Source organism: Natator depressus, chromosome 2 (genome assembly GCF_965152275.1).
Source record: "Natator depressus isolate rNatDep1 chromosome 2, rNatDep2.hap1, whole genome shotgun sequence".
Taxonomy (NCBI): domain Eukaryota; kingdom Metazoa; phylum Chordata; order Testudines; family Cheloniidae; genus Natator; species Natator depressus.
The window spans coordinates 2457314-2475581 of NC_134235.1; the positions used below are offsets into that span (position 1 = coordinate 2457314).

Below are 18268 nucleotides of genomic sequence, written 5' to 3' on the forward strand. Positions count from 1 at the left end.
GAGATAACGAACATCATTGGCCGTGACTGGCTGAGGTCTTGCTTGGAAGATGATCACAGGCCTCTTGAGGCATGTCTACCCTGCAGCTGGGAGAGCTAGCATGCCAAAAATAGCTGTGTGAATGTTGCAGCATGGGCGGAGACTTGTGCTGGCCACAGGGTTGGCTGTGTTCTTGGCTACCCTGAAACTCCTCTGGTGCTGTACTAGCCACACTGCTCTTTTTAGCACACTAGCTCAAGTTCTGCCACCGCAGGTCTGCCTGCCTGGGCTGGGAGGCTTGCTCCCAGCTGCAGTGTAGACGTATCCTTGGAGGGGCTGGACAGCTGGGCTTCTGTATAAAGATGCCACGTTTTTCTGACTAGACGTGCATGTCTGTCTCTATGCTAAGACCATCAGATCTCTGTCAGGTGGGAGTAAGCCCAAGCACAAACATATGGGAAGAGAATCTGTTTCTGGGGGGAATTGGTTCTCAGACCCGCTGTGTAAAAAATCTGTGTATGTCTCAGGGTTTTGTTCTGGTGCCCATCACCATCATATCTGATCCCCTTATGTGGCACCAGTTTACACACACTGCACTTTCCTTCCAGCTGAGAAGGGCTGATGTGTTTGTGGACATTATATGTTCTTTTTGAAGAAGACCCGGATAATTCTAGCCAGCTTCTCTGAATGCGAACATGTTTCACGTTACTTGTACGTTGGCTGCAGTAGCTCCTGCCTTTAGACATAGAGGGGACACAAGGGACAAGCAGTTCAGTTTGGTAAAAGAGCTAGAGAGTTGCTTATTCTTCTTCGAGTAGTGTCCCTAAGTGTGCTCCACTGTAGGTCTGTGTGTGTGTGCCCCCATGCTGCTGATCAGAGAATTTCAATAGCAGTCTGTCCCACCTGCACATGCGTGGCTCCCCGCCTGCGATGGGGCTAGGCATTCCCTCCTCAATTCCTTCTCAGTTGCCCCAGCTAGAGACTCTGTTCATGGATCATTAACTCCCTATAGTTTTGCAAATTTTAGCTCCATTTGAAGCCTTTTTTCTTTTTTGTACTATGTTTTAGTTGGCCGTGCCAAAAAAGAAAAGAGAAGAAGGGGTTTGCCTCTCTCCAACCCCACTGTGGGGGGACCTGGACAAGGGTATGCCTGGCTCTCCAGGCTTCAAAAAATGCCTTAGCTGCAAAGAATCCATCCTAGTGATGGAGGGACATTCGCAGTGCATTCGCTGCCTGGGGGGAAAGCTCAATCCACAGAAGTGTGATTGGTCCCAGCAGTTAAAACCCATGTCCAGGAAGGACAGAGAGAATTCCTGCTCATGGAATCAGCCCTTCAACCTCCTGAGTCCCAGCGAGAGCTGTCACCGCAACCTTCTATGTTGAAGGCAGGTGATCCCAAGAAGACGAGCCACTCACTCAAGACCGCTAAGAAAAGGGCTGTGAGTCCCCATAGAGAGCCACAATCAAGCTGTAAACGATCTCCTGCTCTGTGGGTGTCATTGGTACTGACGGTGCCAAAGCTTATGGAGTTGGTACCCAAGGCACGTGATGTACCGAGCTGACAGAGCAAGTCGCTCTGCCCAAAGACTTGATGGGTACAGGCAAAGAAGTACCGGTACCTCAGGGGCATGAAAAGCATAGAATATCCGTCCCGGGGAAGGCTACATCAGCCTGGTCATTGGCACCAGCACCGACGGACCACATGACTAGGTCTGCGTCTCCAATTCCATCAGTACCAGCCTCTCAGCACCGACAGCCACTGGCACAGATGGAAATCAGCCAGTGCAGATGACAGTGCGCAACGGTTCTCTCCGTATCCGACGCACCAGACTCGACCCTATTCAGTACCGGGGTTCCGGTGCCAAGTTCTCCCAGAACATTGCACTCAGTGACATCTCCATGCCACATACCACGTTTCTCCTCATCAGGGTCAGATAGTGAACGAGAGGACTTGGGTTCCCACCGTTCATCCTACCCACCATATGGGTCCCAATTTCACCATGGACACCAGGTGTATCACCCGCCCACCCCTTAACCTCCATGGTTTGGGCAGCCATAGTACCAGCCGCCAGCCTCCAACCCTCAATGGCCGTACTGGGACCTATGGCAGGCCCAAAGGCAACAAGCCTCCCAGGCCCCTGGTGTGGCATACCAACAGGCAAGGAGGCAGCCTCCTTCATCTGCAGTGTCAAAGGTGTCGGAACCTCCTGAGCTATTGGGGAAATGGAAACTGAGGCAGAGAAGGAAGACACTTCTCATGCCCATCTTTCATCGCCCTCATCTGATGAGGCGGTGATGTCCCCTCTGCCATCCATGGCGGATGATTTTAAGTCATTCCAGGACTTAGCTCGGGGTGGCAGAAGCCCTGCAAATACAGCTGCACCAAGTGACTGAGCCTCACCACATACTGGTGGACATTCTACACTCTTTCACCTCTGCCAGAGTGGCCCTCCCAGTTAGTGAGGCACTCCTGGATCCTGCCAGAGTTATGTGGCAGACCTCTGCGTCCGTCCCGCCGAAATGCAAGCAGGTGGATAAAAAGTATTATGTGCTGGCAAAGGGCACAGAATTTTTACTTTCCCGCCTACCTACAAATTCCATCCTTGTGGATGCGGTTAATTCTAGGAGCCGCCAATACCAGTTTAAATCCACCCCGTATGACTGAGACAAGAAACATTTGGACCTGTTTGGCAGAAAAGCATATTCATCAGCCACTCTTCAGTTCTGGGTAGCAAATTACCAGGCCTTGTTAGCCAAATATAACTACCAGAACTATGTGAAACTAGGTTCTTTTATTGATTAGCTCCTGAACTCCCACAAAGACCAATTTAGGGCCATAATTAAGAGGGCCAGCTGGTGGCAAAAAGTCTCTCCAATCCTCATGAGACACAGCAGACATGGTGGCATGTTCAATTTCTATGGATGTGATTGAGAAGGGCTTTGCGACTGCATTTGTCTGGCTTCCCTAAAGAGGTCCAAACCACGGTGGCAGACCTTTCCTTTGAGGGAACAAAGCTGTTCGCCAAAAAGAAAGACCCGTCCCTGCACATGTTGAAAGATTTGGGGGCAACTCTTCAATCCCTAGGGATATACACGGTGGCCTACAAGAGAAAATACAGTCCTCTGCCACAGTTTAAGTCCCGGTCATTGCAGTACACCTCTCAGTACTCATCACAGAGATCTTATGAGCTACAGAGAAAGAAATCTAAGTTCCCCAAGCGAAAGCAATCAGGACCGCAGCTGACTTTGTTTCAGCCCTCAATCTCGAAGTGGCAGTTTTGATGGGTTGGTCAAGGTGCCGCTCTGCTTGCTACCTTACACTGGGAAACCCCATTCCCCCCTTTAGAGACTGCCTTACCCAATTCCGCAGCACCTGGCGATAGATAACCTCCGACAAGTGGGTGTTGAAAATGATCCAGAATGGATATGCCATCCACTTCTCCTCCCATCCCCCTCCCAAACACCCTTCCCCATCCCTCATCAGCGACCCTTCTCACAATAATCTACTATGTCAAGAGGTAACCATCTCAGCATAGGAACTATAGAGCCGGTGCTGGTACATTGCAGGGGCAAAGGCTTCTACTCTTTACTTTTTGATACCAAAGAAAAAGGAAGGTTGGAGACCCATATTGGACCTCAGAGTGCTCAACAAAGTGCAAAAATTCAAGATGGTCACCCTATCAACGATCATCGCTGCATTAGAAGAAAGAGATTTGTTCTCGCCCTCAACCTTCAGGACATACTTCCACACTTCTGTCATACCAAGTGACAGGCGTTACCTCAGATTCACGCTGGGCCAGGACCACTACCAGTACCGAGCACTCCTTTTTGGCCTCTCATCGGCCCCCAGTGTGTTCTCCAAGGTCCTCTCGGTAATATCAGCCCACTTATGCTCTCAGGGCATAATGATTTATCCTTACCTAAACAATTGCCTTCTCACAGCACGGTCCTACAAAGAGGCTCAACGGGTCACTCAGAAATGGGACCTGTTTCTGAATCTGGGTCTACAGATCAACGAACAAAAATTGACCTTAATACCGGTGCAGAGACTAGAATTCATAGGAGCTGACCTCAACTCAGGCAAAGGCGCTCCTCCCACACCAAAGATTTCTCAGTCTTTCCATGTTGATAGAGACAAGTGCAAGCCAGCCCCCAAACTTCGGCCAAGCATTGCATCCAGCTTCTGGGACACATGGCTGTGGGCCCATCTGTTATTCCTCATGCCAGATTATGCAGGAGATGCCTTCAAGCATGGTTATATTCAGTATACAAGCCAAACAGACACAAGCGGGTCTCTCTGTTAGCTCACTGAAGGTTCATTTAGCAACAGTCGCAACCTTCCACCAACAGGTAGATGGCTACTCAATCTTTTCCCACACAACTATGAAGAGGTTTCTTATAGGCATAGCAAACCTCTTCCCACAACCCAGGCCCCCACTCTCCAATGGGACCTCAATCTAATGTTTAAAAGATTGAGTAGACCACCATTTGAACCCATGGCCACTTGTTCACTAACTTACCTTTCCATGAAGGCGACATTCCACTTTACCATCACTTCAGCCAGAAGGGTAGGGCAGATGGCAGCCTTGATGGCACATCCCCCTTTTATTGTGTTCTTCCTTGACAAGGTCACACTCAGACCGCATCTGAAGTTTGCCTCTAAAGTGACTTCTGCATTTCACATGAATCAACGTATTCAGCTTCCCACAGTTTATCCCAGACTTCGTGAGCACAACAGGGAAGCCATCCTCCGTACGCTCCACGTGAGAAGAGCCTTGGCCTTCTATTTGGATAGAACAAAGGCCTTTAGAAAATCTCTGAGACTCTTCCTCTTCGTTGCAGATAGATCGAAAGATGCAGCGATCTCAGCACAGTGTCTCTCCAACTGGGTCTCTGGCTGTATTAAACTCTGCTGCCAACTCCATGCAGTAACACCCTCATCTTTGATAGGCATGCATTCCACGAAATCAGTCTCCTTACCAGTCGCCTTCTCCAAGGGTATCCCTATAACTGAGCTCTGCAGAGCAGCTACCTGGACATCTGTGCATACCTTTGCAGAACACAATGCCATTCTGGGGGATTCGGCTACAGACACCCAATTCAGTGCCACAGTACTGTCCTCTACATCAGACTTGAGTCAGACGTCCCAGCCTCCAGTGGTCAGCACTGCTCGGGAGTCACCGACAGCAGAGCCACCCATAGGCACAGGAAGAAGAAGAAGAAGTTACTCACCTTGTGCCCAAATGATGGTTCTTCGAGATGTGTGTCCCTATGGGTGCTCCAGGACCCACCCTCCTCCCCTCTTCTTCGGAGTTCCACTGTTGGACTCTTCAGTTGAGAAGGAACTGAGGTGGGAATGCCTTCACATGCTGGCTAGCCTTGTGGCAGGCGGGGAGCCATGCGGGCGGGACAGGCTGCTATTGAAATTCTCCAATCAGCAGCGTGGGGGCGCGCACACACCAACAGTGGAGCCCCCGTAGGGACACACATCTCAAAGAACCATTGTTACTGCGCACAGTAACTTCCTCCCTTTGTAAAGGTCCGGATGGCACCGCTCTGTCTAACTCTGTCATGGAGCTGAGTCACAACTCCCTTGTACAGATAGCCCTGGGACACGCAAGCCGTCCTTGAATTCGAAATGCTGCCCCTGAGCTCCTTACCCAGTGGTCTTAAATACAAAGCATGTGACCCAAGGCTGGAGTGCTCCCCAGGGAGCAGTGTTTTAAAAGTTCCAGGTGCAGAGAGGGGCTGAGTTTATGTAGTTCTGTAAAATATTGTAGAAATAAAACACTTCTAAGATCTTTTAATAACCCCTGAAATGAATCGTTTGAAACTGGCCCTTATAAACTCTTCACCAGGATTTAATTGCCTCATAAAAGACTGTGCTAAAGAAAGGATTAAAGCACTTTCTCCTGCTTTCAAATCATTTTAACTGTTTGTGAGCCTTTCTCTAGCTGTTTCTCACTCTTTTCCCCCATCTTTCATTATTTGTCACTAGTTTTGGCCTGTAGGACCTTAGCCTTCATTGCATTGCTTAGATGTGTCTCAGGCATTGTGGGCAGGAACCATTCCTGGAATGTGTCCTTGGTTCAAGCTGTCTGAACATTTGAAGTTCAGCACTCAAAGCGGGGTTGCAGGTTCTTCCCTTGACTTTCAGGCTCCGAGAATAGGAAAGATGCCAATGCTAAGAGCTGAGCAAACCCCAGAAGCTGCTTCCTGTGTGGGTTTGGGTCTAGCTGCCACAGTCAGATTATTCCCTGTGTTTTCACCCCCTCAAACGTGCTGTGTCAAGGAAAATGTGGGCTCTTTACAGACCCTTTGCAGAAGGTGTTCACAGATGCTCTGTGGGTAAGTCAATACTGCGATTAAAAAAAAACCCAGCACCAAGTCTGAGAGCCCAGGTCAACTGACTCGGGCTTGGGCTCTGGGGCTAAAAATTGCAGTGTGGGTGTTCAGGCTCAGGCTGGAGTCCAGGCTCTGAGATCTTCTGCAGCAGGCGCAGCTGTGCCCTGGGTCTTTTATTGCAGTGTAGACGTATTGGGGTCCTGGACTGGAGGGCTCCTGCACTAAAGGTCTGACAATTCCAGCACACAGCTGACCCGTACCTGAAAGACCTGCAACTGCTCCACTGGCAAGGGAAGTTTAATGTGACAGGCAGCAGCCATTCCTGGGTCAGTCACCATGATCACCCCACCCCAAACACATAGAGTCTCCTCACATACTGAGAGAATGAGCTCCTTAGACTTCTGAACTGCATTTTAGGTCACACTGTGTTTGCTGGAAATGTCGTGTTCTCCTGACTTTAGTTCTAAGAGAAGCTGTTACGTGCTGTGTAATAGGTTTAAGTCCCTTGTCCTGGCCTGGAAGCCTGTACAGGTTTAATTAACTGTCTGATAAAACTGGGGCTGTTCTCGTTACCTGTGTACTGTAAAATGTCTAATCCTTCGGTAAATCTTACTAAGCTCCTTGTCTCTGAGATAGTTTGTGGCATTGAGTTGCACGAGCTGTGTGATACAGGTAGTATGTTCCTCTTATCAGTGTTCTATTTGCCATCTTTCAATTTCACTGAGTCCCTTTGTTCTTGTATTCCATTAATTACCTTCCCTATCTCACTCACTTTTCTATAGAGCTTTATTGTGTCCCCCCTTATTCCTGTCCTCCCCAAAGTCTCCCAGTCTTTCCATGGTCTCTTTGGCTGTATCTACACTACACAGCTTTTAGTGACATGACTGTCGCCAGAACCGTGCCACTAAAAGTCACGCAGTGTAACCACTGTTTGTCGGCTCTCCTGCTGACAAAATACCTCTACCCCCAACGAGCGGCGTTTGTGTTGTTGGCAGGAGATCACTCCTGCTGCCAGTGCGCTGTTCACACTGGCACTTGTCGCTGCAAAACTTTTGTCTTTCGGGGCGGGGGGGTTAACACCTCTGAAAGACAAAAGTTTTGTCCTTCAGTTACCAGTGTAGACATAGCCTTTGTGTGTAAGTCTCCCTAGGCCTCTGATTGCTTATATCACCCGTTTGTGAACCCTTGTTTCCTCTGCTTCTTTTTTGAGATGAGCACATGCTACAGGGATGGGAACAGCTAAACAAAAAGTGCAGACATTTTAAAATGCAAATATATCTATTTGCCCATATGTACGAGTCTAGCGTCGCTGTAGGTTCACTGCAAGTAACAAATGGCAGAGCAAAATTAGTGAAGAAAGAAAAGTTCCTCCCATGTCCCCAAGAGCTTGTAAATGAGCTGGTATCTGGAGATGCCTGCAGTCCTGCTACAGCTTCCCCAGCACTTCCCCAGGATCAGCTTGTTCTGCCCCAAAAGCAGCGCTTTGCAGTCTGATGGCTTTCTCCTTCCTTGCAGTGAGAATGAGGCATTGTGGAGGGAAGTGGCCAGCTTGAGGCAGAAACATGCGCAGCAGCAGAAAGTCGTCAATAAGGTAAATCTAGCCAGCTCCCCCACTCCCTGAAAGCGCAGAAGGACCCGAGCTGCCCTCAGCAGTAGGGTTGCCTGGTGTTGCAGTGGGCTGTCTCGGGGCCAGAGAAGGGAACTGGAACAGCAGAGGTACTAGTCCTAGTTCGGACAAGTAGATTCTGGGGCACCATGAATATCAGCAGCCCATGACCAGAAGACAAGTCCTTGCCTGGCATGTTATAAAGTGGAATTGAATTGACTGCTGGTGTATTTTTCCCTGCAACCCCAGTGTCATTCTACAGACCATCACAAGTACTCAGCAGTCTGCCCCGTTTCCAGCTTGTCCTCTTCTGACACTGCTATGAACCCCTTGGCAAGGGATCTCAGCTATTGATTTTATCGTCTTTTCCAGGCTACTGTACGCATCGTGATAACAGGAGTTCTTTTTTCTCCCCACAGCTTATCCAATTCTTGATTTCATTGGTGCAGTCAAACCGTATCCTCGGGGTGAAGAGAAAGATGTAAGTCTATGTTCAGACACTGAGATACAGATTCCCTGTGGGAAAGGCAGGAGAGTGCTTCAGAGCAGTGACTGGGAAGGGATTCCTCCGTGATCTCACCCCTCTGTCACTTCTATAGCATGTTTCCCAGTGTGGTAGAACTGGACAAGAGTCCCTGGCATCGAGTCAGCATCCAGCCACACTTCACAGCTAGAGGGCAGCTCACAATGCCACCTACCCCAGGGAGCTAACCAAGTCTCTGCTGCTAATCCAGCGGGGTTTGCAAACCAAGCCACACAGAGTCCCTCCTGAACCCGTTTCACTCATCAACTGCTGTAACCAATGAGGCTGCAAAGTAAAAAGCTGATAACGGCTGTGGTCTTACAAGCCTCAGATGATGATTCTTTATACAGCAGTCGTGCCCAAGGTACGCTGAGCGCTTTCTAACCACGCAGGGAGAGCCCCAAAGAGCTCACGCTCTGAAAAGATGCCAAGTGCCGGCAGAAGTGAACAGGGTGGTGGGTGGCACCAGATGAGCTACCCTAGGAGCAGTAGGACGGTGGAACGGAGCTGAAGCAGAGCAGGGTGCCAACGCTGCTGATGTGAGACTCCATTAAGATGTGTTCAAAAGCTGCAAGGGTGTGCTCAGAGGGCAGGGTGCTTTAAAGCTTTGCCCAGCAGGCCTGGGTGGAGAAGGAAACTAGCGAGGGCCCCTGGGACATGGTGTTCATTTGCAAAGCATTTCACTCCTTATGTTCTGAGTTGTACACGTTACTTTTCCCAGCTAGATTTGGAGCTGCAGAGAGGCCCAGTTCCCCTTACAGCATCACTGCTCCCAAAGTAGAGCTGAAGGGGCTGTGCATGCTCCCCAGTGCTCCTCCGTAATCGCTTGGAGGTGTTGCTGTTTATGGTCATCTAAAGAGGGTAAAGCCTTACCACAGGCACACAAATCGGGACCCCTCGGCATATAAAGTGCTAGCTACCCTGAGGACTCAGAGAGCGGCATTCAGAAGACTGACAATAATGGCAAACCACTTGCTTTGCTATTTGTGGAGAGCCACAGTGTGATGCATTGGATTTGCTGCATGCCCTTAGCGTCCCTGCTCTGCAGTACTGTACTTAGGCCCCACACTCCACTGCCAGTCACAGGGTTTCCATGCCCAGGGCAGCCAGATGTATGCTGGGTCCGTGGGTCACCTGGCTAATGTCTGACCCTGTGTTCTCAGGGAGATGCAGCACCTGGAGTCCTGTAACGCTCTTACGGGTGTTGGGTTTCTCTTGCAGCCCCCTGATGTTGAACGACAGCGGTTCAGCACATTCCATGCCTAAATACAGTCGACAGTACTCTTTGGAGCATGTCCACGGTTCATCCCCATACGCAGTAAGTGCTCTGTGCGCGCCTGGTCCTGGAGAGAGGGAAAGAGGGCAGAGCTGTGTGGGGAAGGAGGGGTCATCTGTGGCGCCTCCAGCTGGCCTCTTCTTTACGCTGCAGTTTGCTCAGGAGATTTTTGTGTTATTTGGCAGGAGAGCAAAGTGACAGGTGTGCTTTGTAGCCTACCGAGAGGGGATTTTAGTCTGTAGCTAACTCAGAGGCAGAACATGGCAGGAGTGAACATGTGCCGTGCAAACTGACACCATCGGAGTTCATCAACACCTAGCGGTGGGTCGCCTCGTTCATCTCTGCTGACCTGGGTTCACCTTTGTTTTTTGTCACAAACTAAGTGCACTTGGTCTCAAACAATTCCCTGCTGAATGTTTGCTCCCATTTCCAACTCATCACGCACTCGCATAACTGGGGTTTGTCCTCTGGACACCAGCCGTCAGGATTGAGGTGCATTGTAGAGCCTTGGTGACGCCCAGGCCTGGAATAGAGGGGTTCCATAGGTCAGAACTGAGGCGTTCATGAGGGGGGCCGCAGGGGTGACCTGGACTGGAGTGTGAGGGTGGAGCAAAAGCAGTAGGCAGCTGTGCTCAGTCCTGGTACTCAATCAGTAGGGCTATATGATATTAAACCCTTTCGATCCCAGAGCATGCAGTAACCTTTCCAAAGGGACCTCAGGAGGTCATCTAGTCCAACCCCCTGCTCAAAGCAGAACCAATCCCCAACTAAATCATCCCAGCCAGGGCTTTGTCAAGCCTGATCTTAAAAACTTCAAAGGAAGGAGATTCCACCACCTCCCTAGGGAACCCATTCCAGTGCTTCACCACCCTCCTAGTGAAATAGTGTTTCCTAATATCCAACCTAACCCTCCCCCACTGCAACTTGAGACCATTACTCCTTGTTCTGTCATCTGCTACCATTGAGAACAGTCTAGAGCCATCCTCTTTGGAACTCCCTTTCAGGTAGTTGAAAGCAGCTATCAAATCCCCCCTCATTCTTCTCCTCCGCAGACTAAACAATCCCAGTTCCCTCAGCCTCTCCTCATAAGTCATGTGTTCCAGTCCGCTAATCATTTTTGTTGCCCTCCGCTGGACTCTTTCCAATTTTTCCACATCCTTCTTGTAGTGTGGGGCCCAAAACTGGACACAGTACTCCAGATGAGGCCTCACCAATGTCAAATAGAATTATAGAATCATAGAATATCAGGGTTGGAAGGGACCTCAGGAGGTCATCCAGTCCAACCCCCTGCTCAAAGCAGGACCAATCCCCAATTAAATCATCCCAGCCAGGGCTTAGATAAATAGAGGGGAACGATCACATCCCTCGATCTGCTCGTTCCGGTGTGAGAGGGGAATGTCACCCAGCCAAAGCCCACAACAGGTAGCTTTCAACACGGGACACTTGTTTCAGGCCTTGACTTCTGTTGCTGAGTTTGGATGCCAGGCGCTTTGGCCAGCTACCTGGCTCCATGGTGCACCGCAGGCAGGTCCCCCAGAGGGACCCATCAGGAGCCAGCACATGGGACGCTTCGTCATTGCTTATTTTCTGGATGGGCCTTTAATTTGCTGTTGGATTCCTGAAAGTCCCTAATTCTTGTCTCTCCTTTCCCATCCACTTTTCATCCATCCATCCCTTTGATGTCCTGCTTCCCATCTACCATCCTCTGGCCAAGGCGTACTGGACAGGGTTCTCTTCAGTGGACTTGCCTACCCATAAAGAAAAGGAGGACTAGTGGCACCTTAGAGACTAACCAGTTTATTTGAGCATAAGCTTTCGTGAGCTACAGCTCACTTCATCGGATGCATTCAGCTGTAGCTCACGAAAGCTTATGCTCAAATAGATTGGTTAGTCTCTAAGGTGCCACAGGTACTCCTTTTCTTTTTGTGAATACAGACTAACACGGCTGCTACTCTGAAACTTGCCTACCCATGTTACTGCGGAGTAAGCAGGGTATGGCTCTCCGGCACACCAGCTTGCCATGCAGTAACATCCCAAATCCACCAATCCTGATCCTTAATTCTCTTTTGAATGGGCAGTGCCCCCACCCCCATCATTCCCTTCTTTCCAGGCCTAGAGCTATGCACATTGCTTCTGCTGCAGCCCCCCCCTCCCACCCCAGCCAGAGAAAGAGAGACAGGATCCTGTGTATTTGGATTCCCCTTTTAGCCTATTCACATTCACACATGATTGACACCTAACTGGTATGGCAGTGCACTGAATTTCTGAGCATAATTAACTGCCCTTTGTCCTGGAGTGCAGGGTCTCATTAAACATGTGGTGGGGTTGGGCTCTCTGTGGGAATTAGAGGTTTCCTCCTGTCTGTTCGCAGCTGAAGAGCCCTAATCAAGTTCATTTGCTGATAGAGTTAATTGGCTTCGGTGTTGATTGCTTTTGGGGGGAGCTGTGATAAACTCAATCACCTTGTGCCTTTGATTGCTTCTGGGATAGTGTAATTAGTTAAATCGGTGCATCCCCTGGTGCGGCCACTTTTGATTCCAGAGGTGCCCCGTTTCAGTTTGTTTTAAATCAGAGTGCCCACACCATGGGGTTTGCCCTAATTATGCTCAGGGCCTGTGTCTGGGCCCCAGCTGTCTAACATTAGGGAGCCAAATGGCAGTGTTCTTTGGGCAAAACTGCCAGGCAGCATTTATGACCAGCCCACTTCTTGGTACTGTGCTGTGAACATTCTACTGCTGGAAGGGAGGGTTACAGCCATGGTTAGAGACTAGCATCAGTTTCCAACAGCTCCGCTACCCCATAGCCCTGCCCCTGCCACCCTCCACAGGATTGAGTCCCATTCATTCTTTCCTGTTGTTAAAGCAAAATAAAAGGTGTCCGAGAAGCTGAATAATAATGTATGTCCTGCAGCATTATGGGGACAGCAGACTGAACACCAGGCTCGTGTCACTGAACAACCCAAGGGCCCAGAGGGGAAAGTTATTGCACTAACCTTGCGTGTGTGCACGCAGCCACTCAGACTCACGCAGCTCTCCTTGTAGCTTGTTACCTGACCCAGTTTTCCACCCCAGAACCAAAAACATAGCCCTATTAAAAATTCTACCCTGCACTTAGACCCTCCCGTGGGGAGTTTGTGTGTTCCCATTCCAACCCCCTCCTAGCCCTGTACCCTGCAGTTCGACACCCCGCCCCCCACCCTCCCCATGGGGAGTTTCTGTGTTCTCATTCCAACCCCCTCCTAGCCCTGTTACCGCCTTTGAAATGTGTCCGTATTCTTACATTCAGCAAACACTTAAGCAAAGCCAGCAGGAGCTGTTCCAAGCGTTACAGGATTGGCCCAATTATGAGAAACACAGCTGGCCATCTTCTCTCAAGCTCAAGTGTTTATGACTTTCTACTCAAAGCAGAAGTGATGGGTGAGCAGCTCTTCTGAGCCACCTGTACCGTGCACTCAGGTTCCGTGTGGCAATGCCCTCACTCACACTGTTCCCATCCACACTGTGGCTTGCTCATAGACCATCGCCAGGTCGGGAGGCATACGCACACAAACCTCTCGCATGGTCCAAGGACTGCCTGGGGCAGTTCCTGGGGCAGAGGGTCTGCAGAATACCTGCTCCACGTGATTCTGTCTAACATTTCTACGGCTCCCACCAACACAGAGGCATCTGAGCACCTGATAAGGAGGCCACCAGAATGAAAAGCTGTTGTTTAATATTCATATTATGAGGGTGTCGAGAAGCCCTGACCAGAGCTGGGACCCCATTGAACCAAACACTGTATGAACACAGGTCGAGGTGACACTGGTTCCAAACAGGTTACGGTCTAAGAAGACAAGTGGGAGAGGGAGAAAGCTGAATAGGCTTGGGTTTTTATACATCTGGGGTATTTTAATTAAATACCCTCATGATAAATAATGACTCCTGGTCCTTCCCAACTGCCCGCAGCCTAGCCACCATGCAGTGGCTGATTTCTTTGGGGTCTCAAGAAGGGATGTGAAGGAGGAGAGTTAGTGGGCTCATGGGTCATCTCAGGGTGGGTGTGGTAAGCGCCAGAGCTGTTGAATTAGGACACAAGCCGCAGATCCCCCTCTGCCTGCCAGTTTTTTTTTTTTTTTGGGGGGGGGGGGGTGTGCCTGTGTGCACCAGGCAGCTAGAATTTGGTCCATCATTTGATCTGGAGTTTATTTAGCCGCTGAAAAGGTGCCTTAAGTAAAAAGCCCCTGCATCCTTACTCCCTGGCTGAGACTCCTGCACTTGCGAGGGGATCCAGGTTCACTCAGTCTCGTCACTAGTAAATCCCTCCTGCCATGGGATTGCCTTTCAGTGTTGCTATCTCACAGTTTGGTGGCAAGACTCACAATAGTTGATATTTCTTAAAGGCCCAACTCTCCGAGGCAGGTGAATATGTGAGAATCTCAGCTGGCATCGAAACATAAAAGGAAGCTTTTAGCTCTCTCGGCTGCAGAGGAAAACTGGAAAATGTGTGAACTCTAAAGGCCCAAACTCCAGAAGGAACCCAACATGTTGTGTGCATCAAAGATCTCGTGATTTTTAAGTCAGTTTAATGATTTTTAGGGCAACGTCCTGATTTTTTAATGCTGGAGACTGCCAGCACGGGCTTTTATTGAGATAGGACCCCCGCCTTGGTCTTCACAATCGGCTGTGAGCTCTCTGTACTCTTACACACAGTGGCAATTCCTGCACCTCCCTCTCACAGGCTGTGTGCCTGATAATGGGACTATGCATATGTGCCTGTCACGTGACTTCACTAATGCTCTGATTGTTATTTCAGGCTTCTTCCCCGGCATACAGCGGCTCCAATCTGTACTCCCCGGATTCTTCAGCCAACTCTGGTCCCATTATCTCCGATGTGACGGAACTAGCCCAGTCCAGCCCCTCAGCTTCCCCCAGTGGCAGTCTCGATGAAAGGTATCTGTGTGAAGAGCATGAGTTTGGATTGTGGAACACCAGCTCGGGTGTGGGTCTCTCGCAGTAGGGAGTTGCAGCAAGAAACCAGTGTCACCCTTGGAGCTGCTGTGTTAGGGAGGCATTCCCTTCGAGCCTGATCCCACTGACCCTGCTGGGAGTTGGACCAGGTGCTTCGGGCCTTTCTTACTCAGGACACTGCTTGTCCCACAGATACTTGTTTTAGTTTCAGTCTTTTGTTTGATTAATGGAAGATGCCAAAGTCACTCCTGTTTCCTTGATCTAATCAGAGTCCTGGTCCACACTTCACATTTATGCTGGCAAAGCTGTGTCGGACCAGGGTGGGAAAAACCACAAGCTCTAGCACTGCAGCTATGTTGGCGAATCCCCCAGCGCAGATGCCGCTGTGGCGACAGAAGAGTGCTTCTGCCGGCATAGCTAACATTGTCTGGGGAGGTGGTGTTCCTCCATTGGCAGGAGAGCTCCAGGTGTCGCTCTGCGCGGCAGCTCTGCGAGGGGGCTAGGCCAGCATAAGCTCTGCAGTGTCGAGGCAGCCTGAACCCTGCTGTTCTGGAACAGTTATCGGGCTGTCCTCTCAGGCCTCTGGGAAGCACTGACCTGCTTGCTCGGTGACTAGAATGCACGAATCAGCAGCACTTCTGACTATGGGGACAGGGTAGAGACTCACCTTGGCAGTCCAAGCCCCCAGCATAGGAGGGCGTGGGTTAAAAAGCAGTTGCCTTTCTTCCCAAGTTACTCCTCCTCGGAGAGACAGTGGCTGGGTCATCACCATACAGCAGGACAGGGAGGCTGAGAACCTGAAGCAAATATATCTGACCTTGAACAGCAAGAAGCTTCCAGCCGGTCCCAGCCCAGAAAAGTCAGGCTGTCTCCTGCCACAAGGCACACAAGAGTCATCCTGGATATTCAGCCAAATCCCACCCTGAGCTCTGTGTGTATGATGCTCCCTGATTCCACTGAGCGCTGCCTGCAGGTGTCAGAGGCAGCTCTTAGTCCTATATGCCTCCATGCCTGTTCCCTTGTAGCTCAGCCTCTAAGCTGCTATTCCCTGCCACCCCTGCCCAGTGAGATGTCAGAGGCCTGAGCTTCCCCAGCAAGAAATGTCCTCTGTGCTTTAGCACCTGTTCCTCTGCTGACTCCTTTGTTCATCTCCTGTAACATCTCCTTTGTTCATCTCTTGTATTCTTGGCGCTGGCACCTCCCCTGCAGTGCTGAATCGCACACAAATGTTATTTATAGTCTCGCATACACCTCCACCGAGGGTGACCAGACAGCAAGTGTGAAAAATCAGGACGGCGGTGGGGGGTAGTAGGTACCTATATAAGAAAAAGCCCCAAAATCGGGACTGTCCCTATAAAATCAGGACATCTGGTCACTCTGCCTCCGCTAGGAACGCTCACCCTTAAATATAGACCATATGTTTGCCTAATTGGCCTTTTATTTGTTCTTTTCTCACTGCTGTTCCTTCCAGAGGGGCCATTTGAACCACTCACACCCTAATTCAGTCAGTTTGGGTGCGGAAGGGGATTTCCAGCTGCGGAATTAGGGCTGGTCAGAGAAGCCATCATCCCTCGCATAAAAACACAGAATCCAAGAAGCAACGACAGTGCTGTTAGGGAGAGAGAGTGGATCTCAAGCCTTGGCTACTCATACCACTACTATCCATATCAGTATGGTAGTGCTTCTACCGGGATAGCTTACTCCCAGAGGGTAGGAGAATAAACCGTTCTGATATATGGCACCTTTATACTGGGGTAACTCCATATGTACTAGGGGTTGTACCAATGAAACTATTTATGAAAATAATCACAGCCCTAACCAAAATAATTATTCTGCGACTAAATCTGTTTAGGCCTGGTCTTAGATTGATTCACTTACCAGAGGCACAGCTATGGGGGTTGGAAAGAGAGCACCTGGCAGACTGTGGCACTGATGCCCAGGGGTTTGCTCTAGGGCACAACCAGAGGAAAACACTTTGCCTTAGTTCACCACCCTAGTTCTGGCTAATCCTGTTTCAGGGACCAGCTTTCTGAGGGAGGCAGTGTCTGGCCCTGGGACTCCTCTGCATGCCATACGGAGAGCAGGGACTGGCAGACCATTGCTGCCTTGGTGACCATTCTCTTTCTATTTCTCCAAGGAGCAGCCCTGTGGTTCGTATCAAAGAAGAGCCCCCCAGTCCCACCCCCAGCCCCCAGATAGAGGAGGCCAGCCCTGGGAACCCTCCTGCTGTTGAAACCCCGCTGTCTCCCTCCACCTTCATTGACTCCATCCTCCAGGAGAACGAACCCAGCACCGCTGCCAGCGACAGCACCACGCAGCCTCAGCCCCCAGAAAAGTGCCTCAGCGTTGCCTGCCTCGACAAGTAAGTACTGTTCCAGGACTCCGGCGGGTGCCTGGGCCCAGCTGGCCACATCACAGCTCCACTCGTGAAGTGTTTAAATTGCTAGTCACCGGCTTCCTGGAAACCAGCAGTGCCATGTCTCTGAGCGCCCTGCAGATCCCATTGCTGTCCTGGGTGCAAATAGCCAGTGTGGAGTTTATTTTTCTTTCCTATTGCTGCTCTTCTAGGGGCAGTGAGTTCAGGCCGTCACCTGGCCCCGCACAGTGATTTAACCCCCAGTGCAGGCGACATGACCCCTGGCAGGCAGGGATACAAGTACCAGGAACACCAGAGAAAAAGGGGTAGAGTTATTTAGCTAAATAAAATCATTTCGTTCAGATTGCCCATTCCGACAGGGTACAAGTCAGCCACTGTAAAGCCAGCAGTGCTCAGACGACCCAGCATAGGGCTGCAGGACCTCAGCTGCACAGAACCAGGTAGATCGCAGCTCCCACTTCCTCTTGGGAGCCTGCTGAGGCATGCAGGGCGAGCTTCCTTCCGCTCAGCTCAAGATGGAGAAGTGCATGGTGGGAACTGAAGTCTCTATGGGCTTTACCTCCATATAAAGAGGAGAGTCGCTGTGAGCAGTGGACTGCCCTGTGGCACCTCCTGCTGTGGTGCTGCTTCTGCCTTTGCTTGTCACAGCTCCGCTTGGTGTGAATAGAGGAAGGAGCCTTGCATAGCCACTCAGGATTGCTCCTCTTGCTCCATGCATGGCCAGTTCTAGTCCCTCACTCAGCCTTATTACCACACCTGGATTCAGGTTGCCACTAAACACGCTGGACTCGGTGGCAGATTGATCATTGCTAGGCAAGAGTTCGCTGGGCTTTGGGGTCCCCTGCCTGCATTACCAAGCAGAGTTCACAAACTTAACACCGGGTTTAGAGACAGTAAACTAGAATGTGTTTGACAAGTATCTGTTGAGCGAAGAGCAGAGCAAAATCCTTACCCAGTACCCCCAGGCCAGATCCCAACTGTCTCCTACTCTCACTGTAGTCTGTACTGTAGGGAGAACAAAATATCAGCGTCAAGGTCCTCTGCCTGTCCCTTAGAGTGAGAGACTCCAGGAACTCAATCTATTTATCTTAACAAAGAGAAGGGTAAGGGGTAATTTGATCACAGTCTGTAAGTATCTACATGGGGAGCAAATATTCAATAACGGGCTCTTCCATCTAGCAGAGGAAGGTCTAACACGCTCAAATGGATGGAAGTT

General features: G+C 50.3%; 1 protein-coding gene across 3 annotated transcripts in view; it reads left to right on the plus strand.

Annotated features, from left to right (window-relative positions):
- The window catches only part of HSF1 (heat shock transcription factor 1), a 99031-nt gene that overhangs the window by 60928 nt on the left and 19835 nt on the right, over positions 1-18268 (plus strand). For all 3 annotated transcript variants that reach the window (XM_074943663.1, XM_074943664.1, XM_074943665.1), the window contains exons 5-9: positions 7840-7915; positions 8350-8411; positions 9675-9771; positions 14521-14657; positions 16813-17037. In XM_074943663.1, the coding sequence (XP_074799764.1) occupies positions 7840-7915; positions 8350-8411; positions 9675-9771; positions 14521-14657; positions 16813-17037 (597 nt within the window). The remainder of the gene's footprint in view (positions 1-7839; positions 7916-8349; positions 8412-9674; positions 9772-14520; positions 14658-16812; positions 17038-18268) is intronic.